Here is a 19,367-nt window from a genome sequence, read left to right as displayed (position 1 = left end):
AGGGAGTTGGTGCTGGCTCCTTTCAGATCTCGCTGGGGAGGGAGTTAGAGTACCCAGGCCAGGGGCTGCTGTCTATGGCCAGGGCAGCAGGGCTGTTGTTGCCGGTGCCATGGGTGGGGAAGAAGGGGATGTAGGGGATTGTAGGAAACAGCAAAGGGCTGCCCGGGGGGCTCTCATCCAGGGGTATGGGGAAGCCCACATCATCTGTGTCCCACACGTGGAAAGCATTGTGGGTCAGGACTATGGGGGGGTGTCTGGCAATGAAGCACTCCGGATTTATGTTCTTCTCTAGGTCCTCGTCAGTGGGGCCAAGAAGACATTCTGATGAAAGGGGTAAACAGAGGGGACACTGGAGATAAGTACATTTGCTTCAGGACTAGTGCCCCTGATCATCCCTGTGTTAGCTAGTTATGTTGCCATTTTGCATAGAAAAGCTTAGGCTTATGCCTATTTGACACAAGTTATTTGGTACACTTATACATTGCTATGGATCAGCCTAACAACGACATAGATTAGTTATATTTCCACCTGATTTTCGAACATTTTAAGTTCATACCTGTTATATCAAGGGCCAGGTCCTTGATCAGATGTCCAACTATAGCATAGGCGACTCCTACCACTACCAGTGCTGCAATCAGCAGGTAGACAACTGCCTTTGGCAACGGAATGAGGTCCCGGACTGCCGGCTTATATTCCTTGTACAGCGGGTCTTCCGTCCCGACTAGTACGTCGAATTTGTAGACTAGTGGGGAAGCATGTGCCTCATCATTGAAATTAAAACTGGTGAAATTGAGAGCATTCATTATGGAAAAGTATCCTAAACGATATAGCTCTGATGATGATAAACGCGCTGATGTCCGGAGATGAGGCACCCCCCCCCCCACAACACCAAGACAAGGACTTGATTGGTGGTGATTCTTGTATCCGTGCAACACTCAAGTCTCAACTTCTTTGATGTCTCAGTTCGAATGATCCTAAAGGGGATTGAAAAGCATGAAACATGTATATATGTTAATATCTCCACCAAATATAGTTTCATTTATGGAGATATTACTTCAAAACGATTTCAATAACATTTTGACAGTACAAGCGTTAGCTGCTTACCTTGATTTTGGACGACCGCTGTTTTGATGAAACTGTCTTTGCTTTTAAAGGTCACTAATTGGGAGATAACTTTTGAATGTCTATCTGAAATTAATTTCCATGTTCATAAGTCAGTCCCCCTGGAGTTTTCCTTTGACGCGCTTCTTTGTCATCCCTCTGTCTCTGTCCTTGGTTCTGTAATGAACCCAACCAATTTTCACGCGGTAGTAAACAGTTCTATTCCTAGACCGCCCACTGTTCATCACTCAAGGGATAAACTTTATCCAGCCTCCACTTAAACAGCCAACCTGTATCAGCTAGATGTAGTTGATAATGTCCCCTTAATTCTATAGGTGATGGATTTACATTACCAAGAAATGATGTCTCCTTAAATGTACTAAGGACTCATGGCGTGAAGATCATGCCAATTAGAACCTTTACAGGATATAGTTAATCGACACACGATCGCATGTAGTGGACGAATTTGTTTAATCCATGTTGTTTATGAAATATTGTAGACATGTCCTGTTCAATATAAACCTACTTTCATCTTTAAAACATGTAGTTGTTCATCTCCACTCGATTATTTTAGAGGGAATATACTTCTCCGCCGGGAATAATTCAGGGCACATAAATGAAAAAGCCTTTTGGCCTTTAATGCTTTCCCACCATAGACTATATTTGTATTTGTATTTGTAAGCGCTAATTGTTAGCAGATTTTGAAACGCAACCTCATGAGCCAAATCCTAACTGGAAATGAGCATACAGTTCATGGCCTCAATGTGTCAATATAGACTGTCCCTATCAAATAAATGTATTATTATTATTACGCTACGAATCATTTCTACCAAAATAGGAGCTTCACTGGTTCATGTTCAGTGACTGACTTCTATTTCCTTAGGTAGAGAGCAGGCTTGGGCATGTATGGTATTTATCTGTTTCATAATTCCCCATTTCAAAGCAGCAGTAGACATGCAAAGAAGCAGAATCTGAAGAGATTAGAGGTTTTATTCCCTCTATGAGACAAGCCTTTATCTGACCACCCCATGTCCTTCATTTCCTGATGGATTTAAACTGCTAGAGCCACTGGAATACCTCCAGAGATTATCTCCTGAAATTTGACAACGTTTTGTTCTGTTGGCCCAATATATCTACATATTGCAACAGAATGCGGACCTCTTCTCAAGTTGTGTATACTTCATGTACGTGTGAATGCACATGCCACCTGCTTTCGTTATTTTTCACAGAAGTAGTGCACTGGGCCTTTACTAGTCGTGTTTTAGCGGACCAATATACCCCCCCCCCCCCCTTTCTGCGTGCCTGTAGACTATCTGTGCAGATATGTTTTGAGAGATGTTGGGGGTGGATTCCAGTTTGCGAATCACTTCTTTCACATAGAAACCTCTAAATAAATGAAAGAATGCACATCAGACACACCTAGTAGGCTATGGTATGTTGAGATATAAAGGATGTTAGGCCGAGATTCAATACGATCAATTCTTTCGGCAATGCACCTTTGAAAGGAAATGTTTCTGCGTTCGCAGAGACGACATTCAAGGTGAACGCTGCATATTTCGGCTGAACTGGAAGTTATCTTTTAAATGTCAAGCGCGCTATAACACGGATCTTCCATAGTCCGGATTGAATCTGCTTTACTCGGAATGGAACTGAAAGGACACTGCATGGGTTAAATTACCGCTGAGCGCCTGCCAGGACAAATCACTGTGTATATGACCCAGCCAAATACACATTTCCAATGTTTGCTATGGCATTCTTGCAATACAACACCGTTTGACCCAGACATCGCGTCAAAGTCCCCAAAGCAGATTAAGCTACTGCACATGTGCAGCATGATAGTTCGATTGAGCCTATATCCTCCTGTCTGTCACACCATCTCCTCTGCATCTTCCTGTTCACCCTTCTGAAGTTAGGTGTTTGTCTATCCTAGGAACTGCCTAACATGAAATTCAGCCCTTAGTTTGACTTTGTTTTAACCTCTTCCTGTCTCCCCCTCTCCTTTTCTCCTTTTTTCAGTTTGCTGATCACTTCTGTTTAAATCCCACTGGCATTACCTCAGTAGGCCTAATCCCCAGATATCAAAACATTTCCACAATGGCTGAGCTCAGATGGATGTACTTTAAAGTTTGTTTGATCACACAAAGTTCATCCTGAAAATACCCCGTCTCTGGTGCTCTAGCTACAGTTGAAGTCGGAAGTTTACAAACACTTAGGTTGGAGTCATTAAAACTCATTTTTCAACCACTCCACAAATTTCTTGTCAACATACTATAGTTTTGGTAAGTCGGTTAGGGCATCTACTTTGTACATGACACAAGTAATTTTTCCCAAAATTGTTTACAGACAGACTAGTTCACTTAAAATTCACTGTATTTTAATTGATTTTAATTAAAATTTTATTTATTTCACCTTTATTTCACCAGGTAGGCTAGTTGAGGACAAGTTCTCATTTGCAACTGCGACCTGGCCAAGATAAAGCATATCAGTGTGAACAGACAACACAGAGTTACACATGGAGTAAACAATAAACAAGTCAATAACACAGTAGAAAAAAAAGAGTCTATATACATTGTGTGCAAAAGGCATGAGGAGGTAGGTGAATAATTACAATTTTGCAGATTAACACTGGAGTGATAAATGATCAGATGGTCATGTACAGGTAGAGATATTGGTGTACAAAAGAGCAGAAAAGTAAATAAATAAAAACAGTATGGGGATGAGGTAGGTAAAATTGGGTGGGCTATTTACCGATAGTCAATTGGAGGTGTCAATTGGAGGTGTACCTGTGGATGAATTTCAAGGCCTACCTTCAAACCCAGTGCCTCTTAGCTTGACATCATGGGAAAATCTAAAGAATCAGCCAAGACCTCAGAAAAAAAAATAGTAGACTTCTACAAGTCTGGTTCATCCTTGGGACCAATTTCCCTGAAGGTACCATATGAATATGTACAAACAATAGTATGCAAGCATCAACACCATGGGACCACGCAGCCATCATACCGCTCAGGAAGGAGACGTGTTCTGTCTCCTAGAAATGAACGTACTTTGGTGCGAAAAGTGAAAATCGATCCCAGAACGACAGCAAAGGACCTTGTGAAGATGCTGGAGGAAACAGGAAAAAAGGTATCTATATCCACAGTAAAACGAGTCCTATATCGACAGAACCTGAAAGGCCGCTCAGCAAGAAAGAAACCACTGCTCCAAAACCGCCATTAAAAAGCCAGACTATGGTTTGCAACTGCACATGGGGACAAAGATCTCATTTTTTGGAGAAATGTTGTCTGGTCTGATGAAACAAAAATAACTGTTTGTCCATAATGACCATCGTTATGTTTGGAGGAAAAAGGGGGATGCTTGCAAGCGGAAGAACACCATTCCAACCGTGAAGCACGGGGGTGGCAGCATCATGTTGTGGGGGTGCTTTGCTGCAGGAGGGACGTGTGCACTTCACAAAATAGATGGTCTTATATGTACCACAGGAGAACCAAGAAATGAAGAGCAACACCATGACTGTCTTTTTGGCTTTTATGTTGATCTGCAATAGTATTGTGAAAAGACAGGACAGGAACACATCAGTCTTCAATGCACCATCTGACAAGTTGTTCTTACTCTCTGTGTTTTCTTGGACTGAGGAGAACGGGAGCTACGGGTGGTACCAGGGTGTTAGTAGGTGACGCAAGCACTCAGATGAAATAAAATACATTTAATGAAACACAACCCAAAGATGTTAACATTATTCAGCTCCTGTAGCTGCCTACCGAACATCAACAGGCAGCACCAGTAGCGCAACAATTAAAAATAGACACCAAAAGTAAAGTAACTGGCAATCATATCGATCTGACTTCCCCCTTCTGTCTGAACTTGGAATATTCCTGTTCACAGGCTTTTGCCACTGACCCTCAATCTGGTTGTTCTGTTCTGCGTTGTGTACTTTTCTAATAATTTGAAGTTTGATGGAAAAACCTTTTTAACTCTCCTACAATGGCATCATGAGGGAGGAAAATTAGGTGGATATATTGAAGCAACATCTCAAGACATCAGTCAGGAAGTTAAAGCTTGGTCGCAAATGGGTCTTCCAAATGAACAATGACCCCAAGCATACTTCCAAAGTTGTGGCAAAATGGCTTAAGGACAACAAAGTCAAGGTATTGGAGTGGTCATCACAAAGCCCTGACCTCAATCCCATAGAAAATATGTGGGCAGAACTGAAAAAGAGTGTGTGAGAAAGGAGGCCGACAAACCTGACTCAGTTACACCAGCCTTGTCAGGAGGAATGGGCCAAAATTCACCCAACTTATTGTGGGAAGCTTGTGGAAGGATACCTGAACATTTGACCCAAGTTAAACAATTTAAAGGCAATGCTACCAAATACTAATTGAGTGTATGTAAACTTCAGACCCACAGGGAATGTGATAAAAGCTGAAATAAATCATACTCTCTTCTATTATTCTGACATTTCACATTCTTAAAATAAAAAGTGTTGATCCTAACTGACCTAAGACAGGGAATTTTTACTAGGATGAAATGTCAGGAATTGTGAAAAACTGAATTTAAATGTATTTGGCTAAGGTAAGGTGTATGTAAACTTCCGACTTCGACTGTAAATGTTTTTCTCCCACTGTCTTGACCGGACCCCAGCCTCACATTTGACAATTCATTTGAATATGTCATTTTTGATGATAATGTGTTTCTTTGATAATTGTTTTAAAGAATATGCATTCAATCATTCAAAATGCCTGTTGGTGCATGATACAGTATTGTTCCGAATCTACGTTGACAACTAACCAGTTCACAGCACGTGTCCTCCAGAACCCGTTTTTCGCGCGCAATTTTCGAGGTGGCCAGACAGTTCTGACGAAAACTTTTATGACACAGTGCAACTGAATAATATATATATTTTTTTGGTAAGTAGCCAGCAACAGTATTTTGTTGTTTGCAATGGAGTTTCGCTAAATATTCCTAATATTTTGGTTACCACCACATGATTTACCCTTGACAAAACTCGAGACTGGATACCTATTTGGTTTTGTCATGATCAGATCAGTCTGAAGTGTTAGCATTATGCCTAGCTAGGCTAGCTGGCCAGCATAGCCCAATGTAACGTTAAAGTAGTTGAGTCAGAGAAGGTTAGAGAAAGTGGTTTGGTTGAGTTGTTACAGAATGATCTAACTTCCATACCGGTTGCATTTATTTTTCCTATACAACATTTTGCCCATAGAAAATGTCCCAGCTCCTCTTTGGAAAGCCAGCACCTACCTTTCAGTCTACACCAAAACTTTGTCATCATCATCCTTCATCACCCAAGGTAAATGAAGGAAAATATGACTGTCCAGCTCAACTCTGAATGACTGAGATCTTGCACCTTTGAATCATTTGCTACTTATTTTTGACAACTGTACACATTGTCAATGTATATTACAGGGATCAGAAAATGCTATGATTGACATTTATCCCTGTATTCTTAGGACCCTGAACAAGGACATGGGCCAGAACAGGACATCCCTGATGAGACATTTTCGTTTGTGACACTGGACGAAAGCCATGGACAGCAAAGGTATGGTGTTACTGGGTTTAAAGTATTATTCATTATGTGTTCTGTTAAGTATTTAACGCTTTTTTTAAAAATGGAAGTGAGGACTCCGGCATCGACATTTCAAACATATCCAATAGACACAACAGTACCTCCAGCGAGCGCCCAGGTGAGGAGGCTACGACTGTTCTCAGTTCAACGATAGGGAAGAAGGCCCAGGATCTGATAGAGCGAATCAACCAGAGCCGAGCCATGGACCAGGAAATCATGACCACCTTCGAGAACAAGTTAATGAATAAGGTATCACTGTCCTACTGTTGAGTAAAAAGCACATGGTCACATTTTTTGGTAGTTAAAAAAGAATGCATTTAGATTACGAGTCTAGCCTAATGTTTATGTGAAGGAGAGTGACTGTGACTAGTGCGCGTGTGGGTTCCTCCCCAGGTGAGTGAGGTGTGCCAACAGGTGAAGGAGCAGATGTTCAGCAGCTATGAGGAACATGGCCGTGGGATGGAGGCCAATCTGCAGGAGCTTTCTGAGGTTCTGGAGCGGTGCAGTCAGCTCAGTATGGAGCTGCAGGGAGCCAGTCAGACCTTATCAACCATTAACAACAGCCTGCAGCGGACAGCTAAGAACTGACATCTACCCAGCCATTAATTTATTTGAACTGCCTAATAGCATCCCAACTTCTGGGAGGTCTGGAATAATTAAAGCAATGCCTTGTTTGTTTGACTGTGGTATATGTCAAATATAACATAAAACAGTGGTTGTAAACTGAGTGGGTGTTGGAAGCTTTTGTTTATAAAAATGATTTATTACATAACTAGTGTGGATATTTTTGTTCATACCCATGACCAAATAGCATTATAGAACATATTTAATGGGCCAGAATATAGGTTTGTGCCCAGTTTAGAATAAAAAACATTCACCTTAATGCCTATGGGTCGGTCCACCAATTCACTGCCTTTGGAGAAGTGTAACTTGGTATCATTTTTTTTTAACATGCTGTCATAAAGAGCAGAGAACTTCATTAAATAAAGTTTTTCAATCAAAAGTCATCAAATAAAAATAATTTCGTAAGTGCATATTAAGTGCCAAATAAAGTAACAGGGTTGATGACTTCTTAAAGCAGCTAAAATAATCCCTTGTGACAGGGGGAATGGAAGCTTGTGTGCAACAGTGGCAATTGAATGCAAGCTTCACCCAACATTAAAATTGTTAAAACATTTCTAGCCTGTCTGTCCATGGGTAACAGGGTTGACGTGTTATTCTCGACCCACTCAGTTTTTCATCACAAAACACCAGAAAATGTCCAAAAAGAATAGAACCTACTTTTACACTATGATTTGACTATTAGATGTTTAATGTTTAGAAAAATATATATAAAATGAGTTCAGTTCACATAAGTGTTGACCTTAAAATGTACAGATAAATTAATCACTAATCACATGAAATAAGTATTTGCAAATGACCATGTCAAAGCAACAAAATAACTACAACTTCACAGAGATGGGGAAAACTTTTGCGTTTAAGTGCGTTAAAATCTTCCAGAAGTCACAGCGCACAGAGGAGCATGTCAACGTACTGAATATAGGCCATTTAGCGAGTCATAATAGAAATCTGATTTATTGAATACTCTGTGTGATCTATATTAAAGGGCACTTCATTCAATGTAACAGGCTTTTAAAATTCAATAGTGGTGCACAATTTCTATATCAAAGGGACGCAAAATACACTTTTCATGGAATACCCCAAATACAAATTTCTCGGATCTGCCTAAATGGTCACAAATACAACTATTCAATTACAAAAAAGCAATGGCATGATTATTTAAACTGCTTTCATTTATTTACTTAATTTAACTTCAATTGATTTAACTTTTCCCTCCCCAACTCTAACAGTACATGCAGTATCAATTATTTGGCATTCAATTACCAATAACTGGTCATTAGTACCATCACCGTTCTAAAAACTCAGGACATAAGTATGGATCATGACCTCATTTTAAAATGTTTGTCCAACAACCATTTTACTACAAATGCTGTGAGGAAACAAGCGATTCATTCTGAACCATTTCAACTTCCACCGTATAGTAAACTATTTCAAACACATTCTAGACAGAAATTGTCCAAACAAACCAGTAAGTACTAGGGTTTTATGAGAGTAGAAAAATAGCTTTGTTTTTCAAGTTGAAATAATTACACTCATGAATAGATGATAGACTTGCCTTTAAAACCCGACCTGGTCTTTTGCATAAAATTAAGATTTAGTACTGGTTTCCCGGACACACTAAGCCTAGTCCTGGTCTAAAAAGCCATTTCAATCGAGATTCTCCATTGAGCATGCTTTTTAGTCCAGGACCAAGCTTAATCTGTGTCCAGAAAACCAGCCCATATTCTACAAACTCAAGAGAGAGGAAACATTAGCATTAGTGTTATTGTAGAAGACAAGCCATCAAAGCAGTATAGAACTACTTGTCCTTTGTTTAAGGAACAGATTGACTTGAGGTTTCTGATACTGGTCTGTTTGAGCACTAGCAGCAGGCAGTTAGTTATTAACAGTGAAAGACTGCAGTCCAGTGATGGCTCTGCCCAGAATCAGGGCATGGATGTCATGGGTACCTGGAAGACAAAGAAAACAATATAAGGAACCATGTGGAACAGTGCTGATGCTGAAGTTGAGCAAATATATAAGGGGAGAGAGACGTTTTTTTTTCTCATTTGAAAATATTGTGGAAAGTTCAATGGTTTTCCCATATGACCTATTTATTTATTGTAAATGACATATTACTGACCTCTACTGGTGAGGAAATAAACCACAATAAAAAAGTTGCTTCCACATCCATATCCTCTTAGATCTGGTTATGGCCTTCTTTCTCCTCACCTTCGTATGTGTTGACGGCCTCCAGGTTCATAACATGGCGGATGATGTGGTACTCATCAGAGATGCCGTTTCCTCCCAGCATGTCTCTGGCCTGCCGGGCGATGTCCAGGGACTTCCCACAGCTGTTCCTCTTTAGCATAGAGATCATCTCAGGGGCTGCCCTGATGGAGAAGAGAAGACATATGAGATAAGTCTCCTCAGGTTATATTCACTCTGAAACAACCAGAAATTGTACTTTCCCTATGGTGTGTAGTTATTTGTTAAAAAGTGGTGTCACACTACAAGACAATTATGTCACATCATTTCCAGTTCCCTCTTACTTTTTGGCGTCAATGAGTCTCCCCAGCTGTAGACAGGCCTGCAGACCAATGGTGATTTCTGTCAACATGTCGGCCATCTTTTTCTGCATCAGCTGGTTTCTGGCCAGGGGTACTCCAAACTGGATTCTGAGATTAACAAATATCATGAGTAGCAGAACATCTTAAGTTCACTCAGAAAAGCTGAGAAAACAAAATAAGATTCAAGAGCTACAGACTTTTGCTCGGTCCTGCTCATCCAAAACAACATCCCATACCAATAGTAGCCGCAGAATCCTCACCTGTCTAGTGTGTACTGACGAGCCGCGTGGAAGCAGAACTCTGCAGCACCTAGTGAACCCCAGGCGATGCCATACCGGGCATTGTTCAGGCAACCAAAGGGACCCTAGAGCCAAAGAGAACAGACAAAACATTTATACCAACAAGGTTAAACAGCATTATAAGAAAGTCTGGCCATCCACATAAAAGTCCGTACATGAGAGCGGTATCCTGGCCTCTACTCACCCCCAGGCCAGAGACTTTGGGCAGCAGGTTCTCCTCAGGAACCTCCACCTCGTCCATGATGATCATGCCAGTGGCAGACGCCCTCAGAGAGAACTTGCCCTCGATCTTGGGTGTGGTGAAGCCCTTCATACCGCGCTCCAGGATGAAGCCACACACCTTCCCATCGTCACACTTGGCCCAGACCACAGCGATGTCCGCCACAGGGGAGTTGGTGATCCTGACGAAGGTGAAGGAGATGAGGGAAGGCATTGTAATTTAGGGAGGAGCTATTTTATCAGTATGCTTCAGAGTGAGCCTGGTTTCTAGGGCTATATGAGGACAGTTTTGCATAAGTTTCACAAGACGTGATGGGAGAATTGAACAGAACCACGTACTCAATGTCAAACTAAGCATTTTGTTGAAGTTGTTGAAGCTGCATTTCCCCAGAGGAAACAGTGTTACATCAAATATATAAAACATGAACTACAGGCCCAGGTTACCAATTAACATGTATTTATTCAGGGTTACGCTTACGCAATGTGAGGGCCAATGCACTCAATGGTTAAGTATACAACCACAAAGTCCAGTTCAGTCACTGCTGATGTCTCTCAGTTCAGAATCATAACACTCTGTGAAACCCGAGTAAAGGGGAACTGAGGGGAACCTAATATTCATGCACCTAGCATTAATATATTTGTGAACAGCACCACCCTGTGGACTAGTTTACAGAGTGAAATGTTTACAATTTAGACAAGAGCCAAACCACTTGATCTTGGGATTATTATTTGAAAAATACATTTAAAAAAATATTTTAAAAATTGCTCTAATGAATACAAAAACTCTGAAGATTTCTGTATAATAGAAAGCATATATTCTTATTCTTCAGAATTTTTGGAAGTGGCCTATTCTTGATGTTTCATGAATAGGTAGTCTTTTCAATCAGTAGAGGAATGCATTCCAAGGTGTTGAGACAAAAGGTAGCCTAGTTTGTGGTCTGTAGGTGTTTGTTCTGTTATATAATCCATTGGCTATTTATAGGAAGCAATTCTAAAGTTCTTTGCACTGAGTACATCACAAAACACTGAGTACATCACATCTAAACATCAAGGTTCTTCTAATGCCTGCTATCCAGCTACACACATCTCTGTCCAGTCAGTCCTGAAGTCCTCATGGGGTGATGAACTGTTTACGTCACTATGTAGTAGGGCTGGGAATTACAAGGGACCTCCCGCTACGCTATTATCACGATACTTAGGTGACGATACAATATGTATTGCAATTCTCATGTATTGTGATTCAATACTGCGATTTAATTGCAAGGTTATGTTCCAAACATATTGCTCACTATATGTCTGCTGCAGAGAGATGAGATCAGTCAGGAAATAAAAGTGCTGAAGACATGGTGGCTCACTTTTTAAAAAGAAGATGGAGAACAAGCTAAGATGAAAAATACCAGAGTTTTGGTGCAGGTACAGACAACTAGCACCATCTAGCAAAAATTATATTATATATATATACATATATATTACACAATATCGTCAAAAATAATATTGCGACATGTAACTGTATTGATTTTCTCTCCCTAGCACTACTATGTAGTGAAGTACAGTCTCCCAGTTCTACTCACCAGGTCTTGGAGCCAGTGAGAGTGAAGGTGCGGCTGGAGGGGTTGAACTTAGCCCGGGTCTCCATGCCACCGGGGTCACTGCCGTGATTGGGCTCAGTCAACCCAAAACAGCCCAGGATCTCTCCACGAGCTGGGAGGTAGAGGAAGCATTACAGGACAAATACACCCAGATACAAACAGGACTGTGCGTCATTTAAGATGAGGCTTAAGGGATGTGGATGTCCCCTCCTCCTTACCCAGCCTGGGCAGCCACTTCTCCTTCTGCTCTTCGGTACCGTACGCGTAGATAGGGTGCATGACCAAGGAGGACTGCACACTCATGACAGAGCGGTAGCCGCTGTCCACCCTCTCCACTTCCCTCGCGATCAAACCGTAGGCCACATAACTCGTCCCAGCACAGCCATAGCCTGGTCAAAGTGTAGAGGGAGAGAGGTCACATCATAGGCAATAACCTCCAAAACAAACAGTAGGCCTACATTAAAAGGGAATTAAGTGAATCTACAATTAATTATCTAATTTACATGATCTATATTTGAATGCTTCTGGCATCACACATATAGTTGATTCTCAAAAACAAATAGCCTTTAACATTTTGTAATCAAAATGACTAAAGTCCATTTCACAGAAAACAAAATCCCTCTTTGAAAGCTTACAGAGAATGATATACAGGTACATTATCCATTTCAAGTGATAAGTTTATAAAACATGTACCAGTAGGCTGTCACTCAAATTAAAATAGGGAAAACTGTAAGAAATACAGAGTTTAAGTGATAAAAAAAACAGCCAACCATGTTTCCCACCCCTTCCCATCCCGCTCACCAGTTTACAGAGTCAAGTATATTTGTCCAAGCCTCAATTGTTCCTTGAGTAGCACCATTCATTCTCGCTGTCGATAATTATAACTTCTAACAGTAACTGTATCCACTGGCGAACTTGGAGAGAGTGAGGTGATTGCCATCTAAGAGCCATCAATCATCTCTGATTGATTGAGAGATTCAAGGAGCTATCATCATTAGGTAACATAATATATGCCAAACATTGAATATTTACATTCATGCACATTGCACTTGTACCTTTGCCCCAGAAGCATTTAACTGCAGGGCACTCACACAGCATATGGAGTTGGGGCCAATTTCATCATGAAATATTTTCTTGGTGTTAAATACAGTCTGTGAACAAACTTATAATGTATAAATTGATGGCTTGGATTACAGGATGACTTATTTTTCCATATTCTGTTCCAGTTAAAGGGTTATTCAGATTCAACAAGATCTGTGAACCAAACTTTTTTAATAGCTAGCTCAGAATGAGTGACACCGGGTGGTGTAGGTGTCCTGGAGGGCAAATAGTTTGCCCCCGGTGATGCGTTGTGCAGACCTCACTACCCTCTGGAGAGCCTTACGGTTGTGGGTGGAGCAGTTGCTGTACCAGGCGGTGATACAGCCTGACAGGATGCTCTCGATTGTGTATCTGTAAGAGTTTGTGAGTGTTTTTGGAGACAAGCAAAATTTCTTCAGCCTCCTGAGGTTGAAGAGGCGCTGCTGCGCCTTCTTCACCACGCTGTCTGTGTGGGTGGACCATTTCAGTTTGTCCGTAATGTGTACGCCGAGGAACTTAAAACTTTCCACCTTCTCCACTACTGTCCCGTCGATGTGGATAGGGGGCTGCTCCCCCCCCCCCTGTTATTTTCCTGACACCACACTCCGAGGGCCCTCACCTCCTCCCTGTAGGCTGTCTCGTCATTGTTGGTAATCAAGCCTACCACTGTAATGTCGTCTGCAAACTTGATGATTGAGTTGGAGGCGTGCATGGCCATGCAGTCATGGGTGAACAGGGAGTACAGGAGAGTGCTGAGAAAGCACCCTTGTGGGGATCGGAGGGGTGGAGATGTTGTTACCTACCCTTACCACCTGGGGGTAGGTAACAACATCTCCACCCCGCTTATCCTCAACACTTAAGTTCCTTGCTCAGAACATATGAAAGCTGGTGGTTCAATTTTCCCAGTTCTTCAATATTCCCAGTTAAGAAGTTTAAGGTTGTAGTTATTATAGGAATTATGACACGTCGACTATTTCTCTCTATACCATTTGTATTTCATATACCTTTTTGACTATTGGATGTTCTTATAGGCACTTTAGTATTGCCAGCCTAATCCTGGGAGTTGATAGGCTTGAAGTCATAAACAGTGCTGTTTTTCAAGCATTGCTAAGAGCTGCTTGCAAACGCAGTAAAGTGTGGTTTGAATGAATGCTAACGAGCCTGCTGCTGCCTACCCCCACTCACTCAGACTGCTCTATCAAATAATAGACTTAATTATAATAAACACACCGAAATACGAGCCTTTGGTCATTAATATGGTCAAATCCGGAAACTATAATTTCGAAAAAACATTTAGTCTTTCAGAACCATTCCGTATTTTGCCAAACGGGTGGCAACCACAAGTCTAAATATTGCTGTTACATTGCACAACCTTCAATGTTATGTCATAATTATGTAAAATTCTGGCAAATTAACTACGGTCTTTGTTAGGAAGAAACACAATTTGCAACGAGCCAGGCGGCCCAAACTGTTGCATATACCCTGACTCTGCTTGCAATGAACGCAAGAGAAGTGACACAATTTCCCTAGTTAATATTGCCTGCTAACATGCATTTATGTCAACTAAATATGCAGGCTTAAAAAAATATACTTCTGTGTATTGATTTTAAAAAAGGCAATGATGTTTATGGTTAGGAACATTTGTGCAACGAATGTACTTTTATCGCAAAAGCGCTTTTGTTAAATCATCACCTGTTTGGCGAAGTTGAATTAGGCTGTGATTCGATGATAAATTAACAGGCACCGCATTGATTATATGCAACGCAGGACAAGCTAGTTAACCTAGTAATATCAACCATGTGTAGTTAACTAGTGATTATGTGAAGATTGTTTTCTTATAAGATAATTTTAATACTAGCTAGCATCTTACCATGGCTCATTGCAGCCACAAGGTCCTTTTGACGCTGAACTCGCGTAACAGGTGGTCAGCCTGCCACGCAGTTGTCTCATGATTGCAATGTAATCGCCGTCCAAAAAGACAGGTTACCGATTATTATGAAAACTTGAAATCGGCCCTAATTAAATCGGCCATGCCTCTAATGGAGATCAGTCCTTTCGAGAGCCCAGATAATTTATTTATAAATCCCATCATTGGATGGTTCAGTAGTTGGGTTTCCGAAGGGATTCCATAGGCCAGCATAGCTGATCAAAATTGTAAATATAGAAAAAATTATTTACCTGGTAATGTATATGTATTTCAAATCTTGGAATGTTCTCAAACTATTACTGTCCAGGATCTCGGCAAGGCCACCCTCCAGATCACAAAGGTATTGACTCACCTTTAATAGTTGGGCCCAGGACACCCAGCTCCCCCATCTCTGACACAATGTCTCGATGGAACACTAAGACAAAACAGGCAGCTTGTTATGTTGACATGGTTTGCATAACTGACAAAATTCATAATATTGACATTCCATCTTAAAGGGCAAAACTGATCCTTAAGGGTTCCTTCCTAGGTTATTGGCATAAATAGCTCAATGGGCTCTGCCTGGGTGATGGTGTGTCTCAAAAGTCAGACCCACCTTCGTTTCTGTTGGCCATCAGAATGCGGGGCATGAGTTTGTCCTGACAGTAATCACGGAACGAGTCTCGGATCATGATCTCGTCCTCAGTCAGCTGACCCTCCAGCTCCAGGCCATCCCGCCAGTTAAACTGAACCTTGGCTGGTGGTTCAGTAGAGAAGGATCATAGAGCAGAGAAGCACAATTGAATAGCCATCAGACCGCAAAAATAATAGAAGGGCAATATATGTATGATTGATCTGAAAGGAGTTGATATCAACATACGTGCTTTAGCCTTCTTCTCACTAGCTTTCTCTGCATCTGTGGAAAGGACACAGATTGAGTACTTCCCCTGACAAATAGAGGCATGATGATTGTTTGAATGGCTTTGTAAAACTGCTACCATTGTGTTCTCATGATGGCAAGGTCATTATTGAGTAATGTTATACCCTTTTGTGCAGGTGCTGCTGATCCCTGAGATCTTGATGCTGAAATGATGGCACATCTCTGGGGGTTGACCAGCAGACGGCACACAGCGCTTCTCAGTGCCATGATGGGTAGCTAGATTTCTATGAGAGAAAAACGTTTTAGAAGAAAATAATCCATAAATCAATGCAACAAACTCAAATAGTTGTCATTTCAAAGACATGGGATATAACTTTGAACAATTATGTAATTTGAGAGAGCAGGTGGAGAAAGCAACTAGCAAATTGAACTCATGTAGCTGCATAGGATAGTTTGAGGAGTAATAAGTGAGGAGTAATAAGTCGTGATTAGTTTCGACAATGTTGAAAAAGAGATGTGGTGGTTGGCAGACAAGTTATTACGCAAGATAACATTAGCACTAGCTAGTAGCTATCCCAACTATTTACAAAGTACCTGGCTAGATAAATGATGATCTGCAGGCAACTGAAACTTGGCAGCTATTAACACACCTCACTGTGTGTGTTGGCCACGTTAGTTGATGTTAACATTTTAGTTGTGATAGCTAAAAGAGCTAGCTATTTAGCAAAATACTGCATGCAGATAAATGAATACGATTAGTTAGTTTACGTTAGCTAGACTAGCTTGAAAGTCAGTATTGCTCTAGTATCACGATGTAAAGCATAGTATCGAGTTTATTTACTTGACACGAACACAAACTTACTGTTTCATCAATGTCCCAAATATATTAGCTAACTTCAATACATAGACTGACCTGTAATTTACAGTGCTGGAGATCCTTGACCCAGGCCTCGGTAGTCCTTTCCAAATTGACAAAGTAGAGGAGGACAAACGTTAACACAGGCGCCTGCGTTACGTAGGTCAGGAATGGTTAGGTTCTGTCGCCATTTTGAGTGTGGCAAATTGACGTTGATCCACATTTAGTATGATAAAATAACATGTTAATGGTATGTCTGGAACCAAATGTAAATGATAGTGGGAAGTAAATTATTATGAACTTCAAACATGTTTTTTTGTGCAAAAGCATTGGTCGTTTTTTTTCTCTTTTCACCACTCCCTATGGCTGCTTTCTAGTGTCTCTCCATGCTGTTGCGTAGTTTTTGATTAAGCTCTGATTGGTTTATTGGTGGGGGCGTGCAGATTCAAGGCGTGGCTCTGAGAGGGTTATTTTCATGTATTGACCACATTCATGTTCAGAACTATTTTCAGAACGTAGGGACAGTGGTGGAAAAACTACCCAATTGTCATACTTGAGTAAAAGTAAAGATACCTTAATAGAAAATGACTGAAGTAAAAGGGAGAGTCACCTAGTAAAATACAACTTAAAATATTTGGTGTTAAATATACTTATGTATTTTTTTATTTTACCTTTATTTAACTATGCAAGTCAGTTAAGAACACATTCGTCTTTACAATGACGGCCTACCAAAAGGCAAAAAGCCTCATGCGGGACCGGGGCCGGGATTAAAATGTCAAATCAATTGAATAAAAATATAGGCCAAAACACACATCACGACAAGAGAGACAACACAACACTACATAAAGAGACCTAAGACAACAACATAGCATGGCAGCAACACATGGCAACACAGCATGGTAAAAACACTACATAACAACATGGTAGCAACACAACATGGCAGCAGCACAACATGGTAGCAGCACAAAACATTATTGGGCACAAAAATGATTGGGCATAGACAACAGCACGAAGGGCGAGAAGGTGGAGAACAATACATCACGCAAAGCAGCCACAACTGTCAGTATCAACAGTTAAGGTAATTGCTAAAAATATAAAGTATCAAAAGTAAAAGTATAAATCATTTCAAAATCCTTATATTAATCAAACCAGACGCCATAATGTTTTACATTTATTTTTTATTTGTGGATTAGCCAGGGGCACACTCCAACACACAAATAATTTATAAATGAAGCATTGGGGTTTAGTGAGTCCTCCAGATCAGAGTGAATTGGAAAATCTTGTCCTGCTAAGCATTCAAAATAAAAGGAGTATTTTTGGGTGTCAGGGAAAAAGTTTTTTACATTTGATTTAACAAGGCAAGCCAGTTAAGAACAACTTCTTATTTACAATGACGACCTATACCGGCCAAACGTGGACGAAGCTGGGCCAATTGTGCGCCGCCCTATGTATGGATTAAAAAATACATTATTTTCTTTAGGAATGTAAAGTAAAAGTGAAACTGCTCAAAAATATAAATAGTAACGTAAAGTACAGATACTACTTAAGTAGAACTTTACAAAGTACTTTACATCACTGCATATGGACCTGTCAAGCTGATAAAAACGATTGTAATTTATCATTCCATACATTAACTTGACTATGACTTGGAATGTTTTTCCTGTAGATAACAATTAAACATTAAGTCACTAGAGTCTGATTACTTGAGCAACCACTTTCATGACTTTGCCCTTCTCTCTGGATCATAAAATGAGGATCATTTTCATATTATTCTAAGATGTTGGGCCCTGACTTTACCAGTAGAGTGCAGCACATTGGCATTTGTGTAATGAGCTCAATGTAACATGCACTAATATGATAGAGTATAATAGAGCTATAAAATTCTACAAAGCTCATTGAAGGTTTGTTTATGATTGTTGTTAATTAAATGTGCAAAGAGATGTTGATTCCAGACATGCAACTCCCCATCCCACAATTAGAAAAAGGTCTATAACTAAATGAGAATGAAATATAGTAATAATTGGGGGAAAAAGCACTTTAATCCTGTGTGACACTTGGCAGAAGCAGTGTGCTGTTGAAAGGCCCTAAGGAAACCTGCAGTGAGATAGATGCCCATTTAGGTAAGACCTTCAAGGTACCAGCCATGCTGAGACAGAAACAAACTGACATGGTGTATAGTCACCTGGTATTATGCTGAATTATGTAACTTTTTTTACCAGGACAGTCACACATTTGGAACAATAGCCACGTTGATATGGTGCCAATATGATGTCTTCCAGTGTAATGTAATTGTTTGCCAGTCATCTAAGTTGGATAGATAGGCACCAATTCCAGTATTTCTTTTGGAAATAATATTTTAACTTGACTGCACGTCCAACACAGTTCTTACATATTTATTGTGTAGCTCAATTAATCTGATAAACTAGAAAACAAATTACTGAGCAAGTAGGCTTAACCTGTATCGTACTCCTAGTCCCTTTTCACAGCGGTTCATCCACTCCAGTCCTGACATAGATGATTTAGTATTTTAGGAAATCTTGCAACTTCTCTTCTTGACACACTGTATCATACTGTATAAAACATGTCCTTGTGCTCTGCATATGAAGATAAATAGATAGGCTATACTGTCTGCATGTTATATGGTCACATTGACGTACCGTTATAATAGCAGTGTCATCGTGCTCAC

At 40.5% G+C, this 19,367-nt stretch overlaps 2 protein-coding genes across 4 annotated transcripts; one reads left to right on the top strand and one right to left on the bottom strand.

Annotated features, from left to right (window-relative positions):
- Positions 1-6,057: 6,057 nt before the first annotated feature.
- Positions 6,058-7,448, top strand: LOC109893448 (synaptonemal complex central element protein 2-like). 2 transcript variants are annotated; one of them, XM_031827666.1, is made up of 4 exons: positions 6,058-6,406; positions 6,567-6,655; positions 6,733-6,931; positions 7,076-7,448. In XM_031827666.1, exons 1-4 carry the CDS (start codon positions 6,323-6,325, stop codon positions 7,268-7,270), a joined length of 567 nt encoding a protein of 188 aa, XP_031683526.1. In that variant the 5' UTR covers positions 6,058-6,322; the 3' UTR covers positions 7,271-7,448. The 2 variants fall into 2 exon arrangements, with proteins under 2 accessions (XP_031683526.1, XP_031683527.1); XM_031827667.1 differs by having other exon boundaries at positions 6,059-6,406; positions 6,772-6,931.
- Positions 7,449-8,141: 693 nt separating this feature from the next.
- On the bottom strand, positions 8,142-17,023 carry LOC109893438 (glutaryl-CoA dehydrogenase, mitochondrial). 2 transcript variants are annotated; one of them, XM_020486667.2, is made up of 12 exons: positions 16,739-17,023; positions 15,990-16,109; positions 15,826-15,861; positions 15,562-15,702; positions 15,319-15,381; positions 12,178-12,348; positions 11,942-12,071; positions 10,336-10,552; positions 10,113-10,216; positions 9,835-9,960; positions 9,515-9,675; positions 8,142-9,252 (listed from the first exon to the last, which is right to left on the bottom strand). In XM_020486667.2, the coding sequence occupies exons 2-12, from the start codon at positions 16,090-16,092 to the stop codon at positions 9,179-9,181; spliced, it is 1,326 nt and encodes a 441-aa protein (XP_020342256.1). In that variant the 5' UTR covers positions 16,093-16,109; positions 16,739-17,023; the 3' UTR covers positions 8,142-9,178. The 2 variants fall into 2 exon arrangements, with proteins under 2 accessions (XP_020342256.1, XP_020342257.1); XM_020486668.2 differs by having other exon boundaries at positions 16,688-16,765.
- Between the last annotated feature and the right edge of the window lie 2,344 nt (positions 17,024-19,367).

This window comes from Oncorhynchus kisutch, linkage group LG6 (genome assembly GCF_002021735.2).
Source record: "Oncorhynchus kisutch isolate 150728-3 linkage group LG6, Okis_V2, whole genome shotgun sequence".
Taxonomy (NCBI): domain Eukaryota; kingdom Metazoa; phylum Chordata; class Actinopteri; order Salmoniformes; family Salmonidae; genus Oncorhynchus; species Oncorhynchus kisutch.
This window is presented reverse-complemented; position numbering and strand designations above follow the sequence as displayed.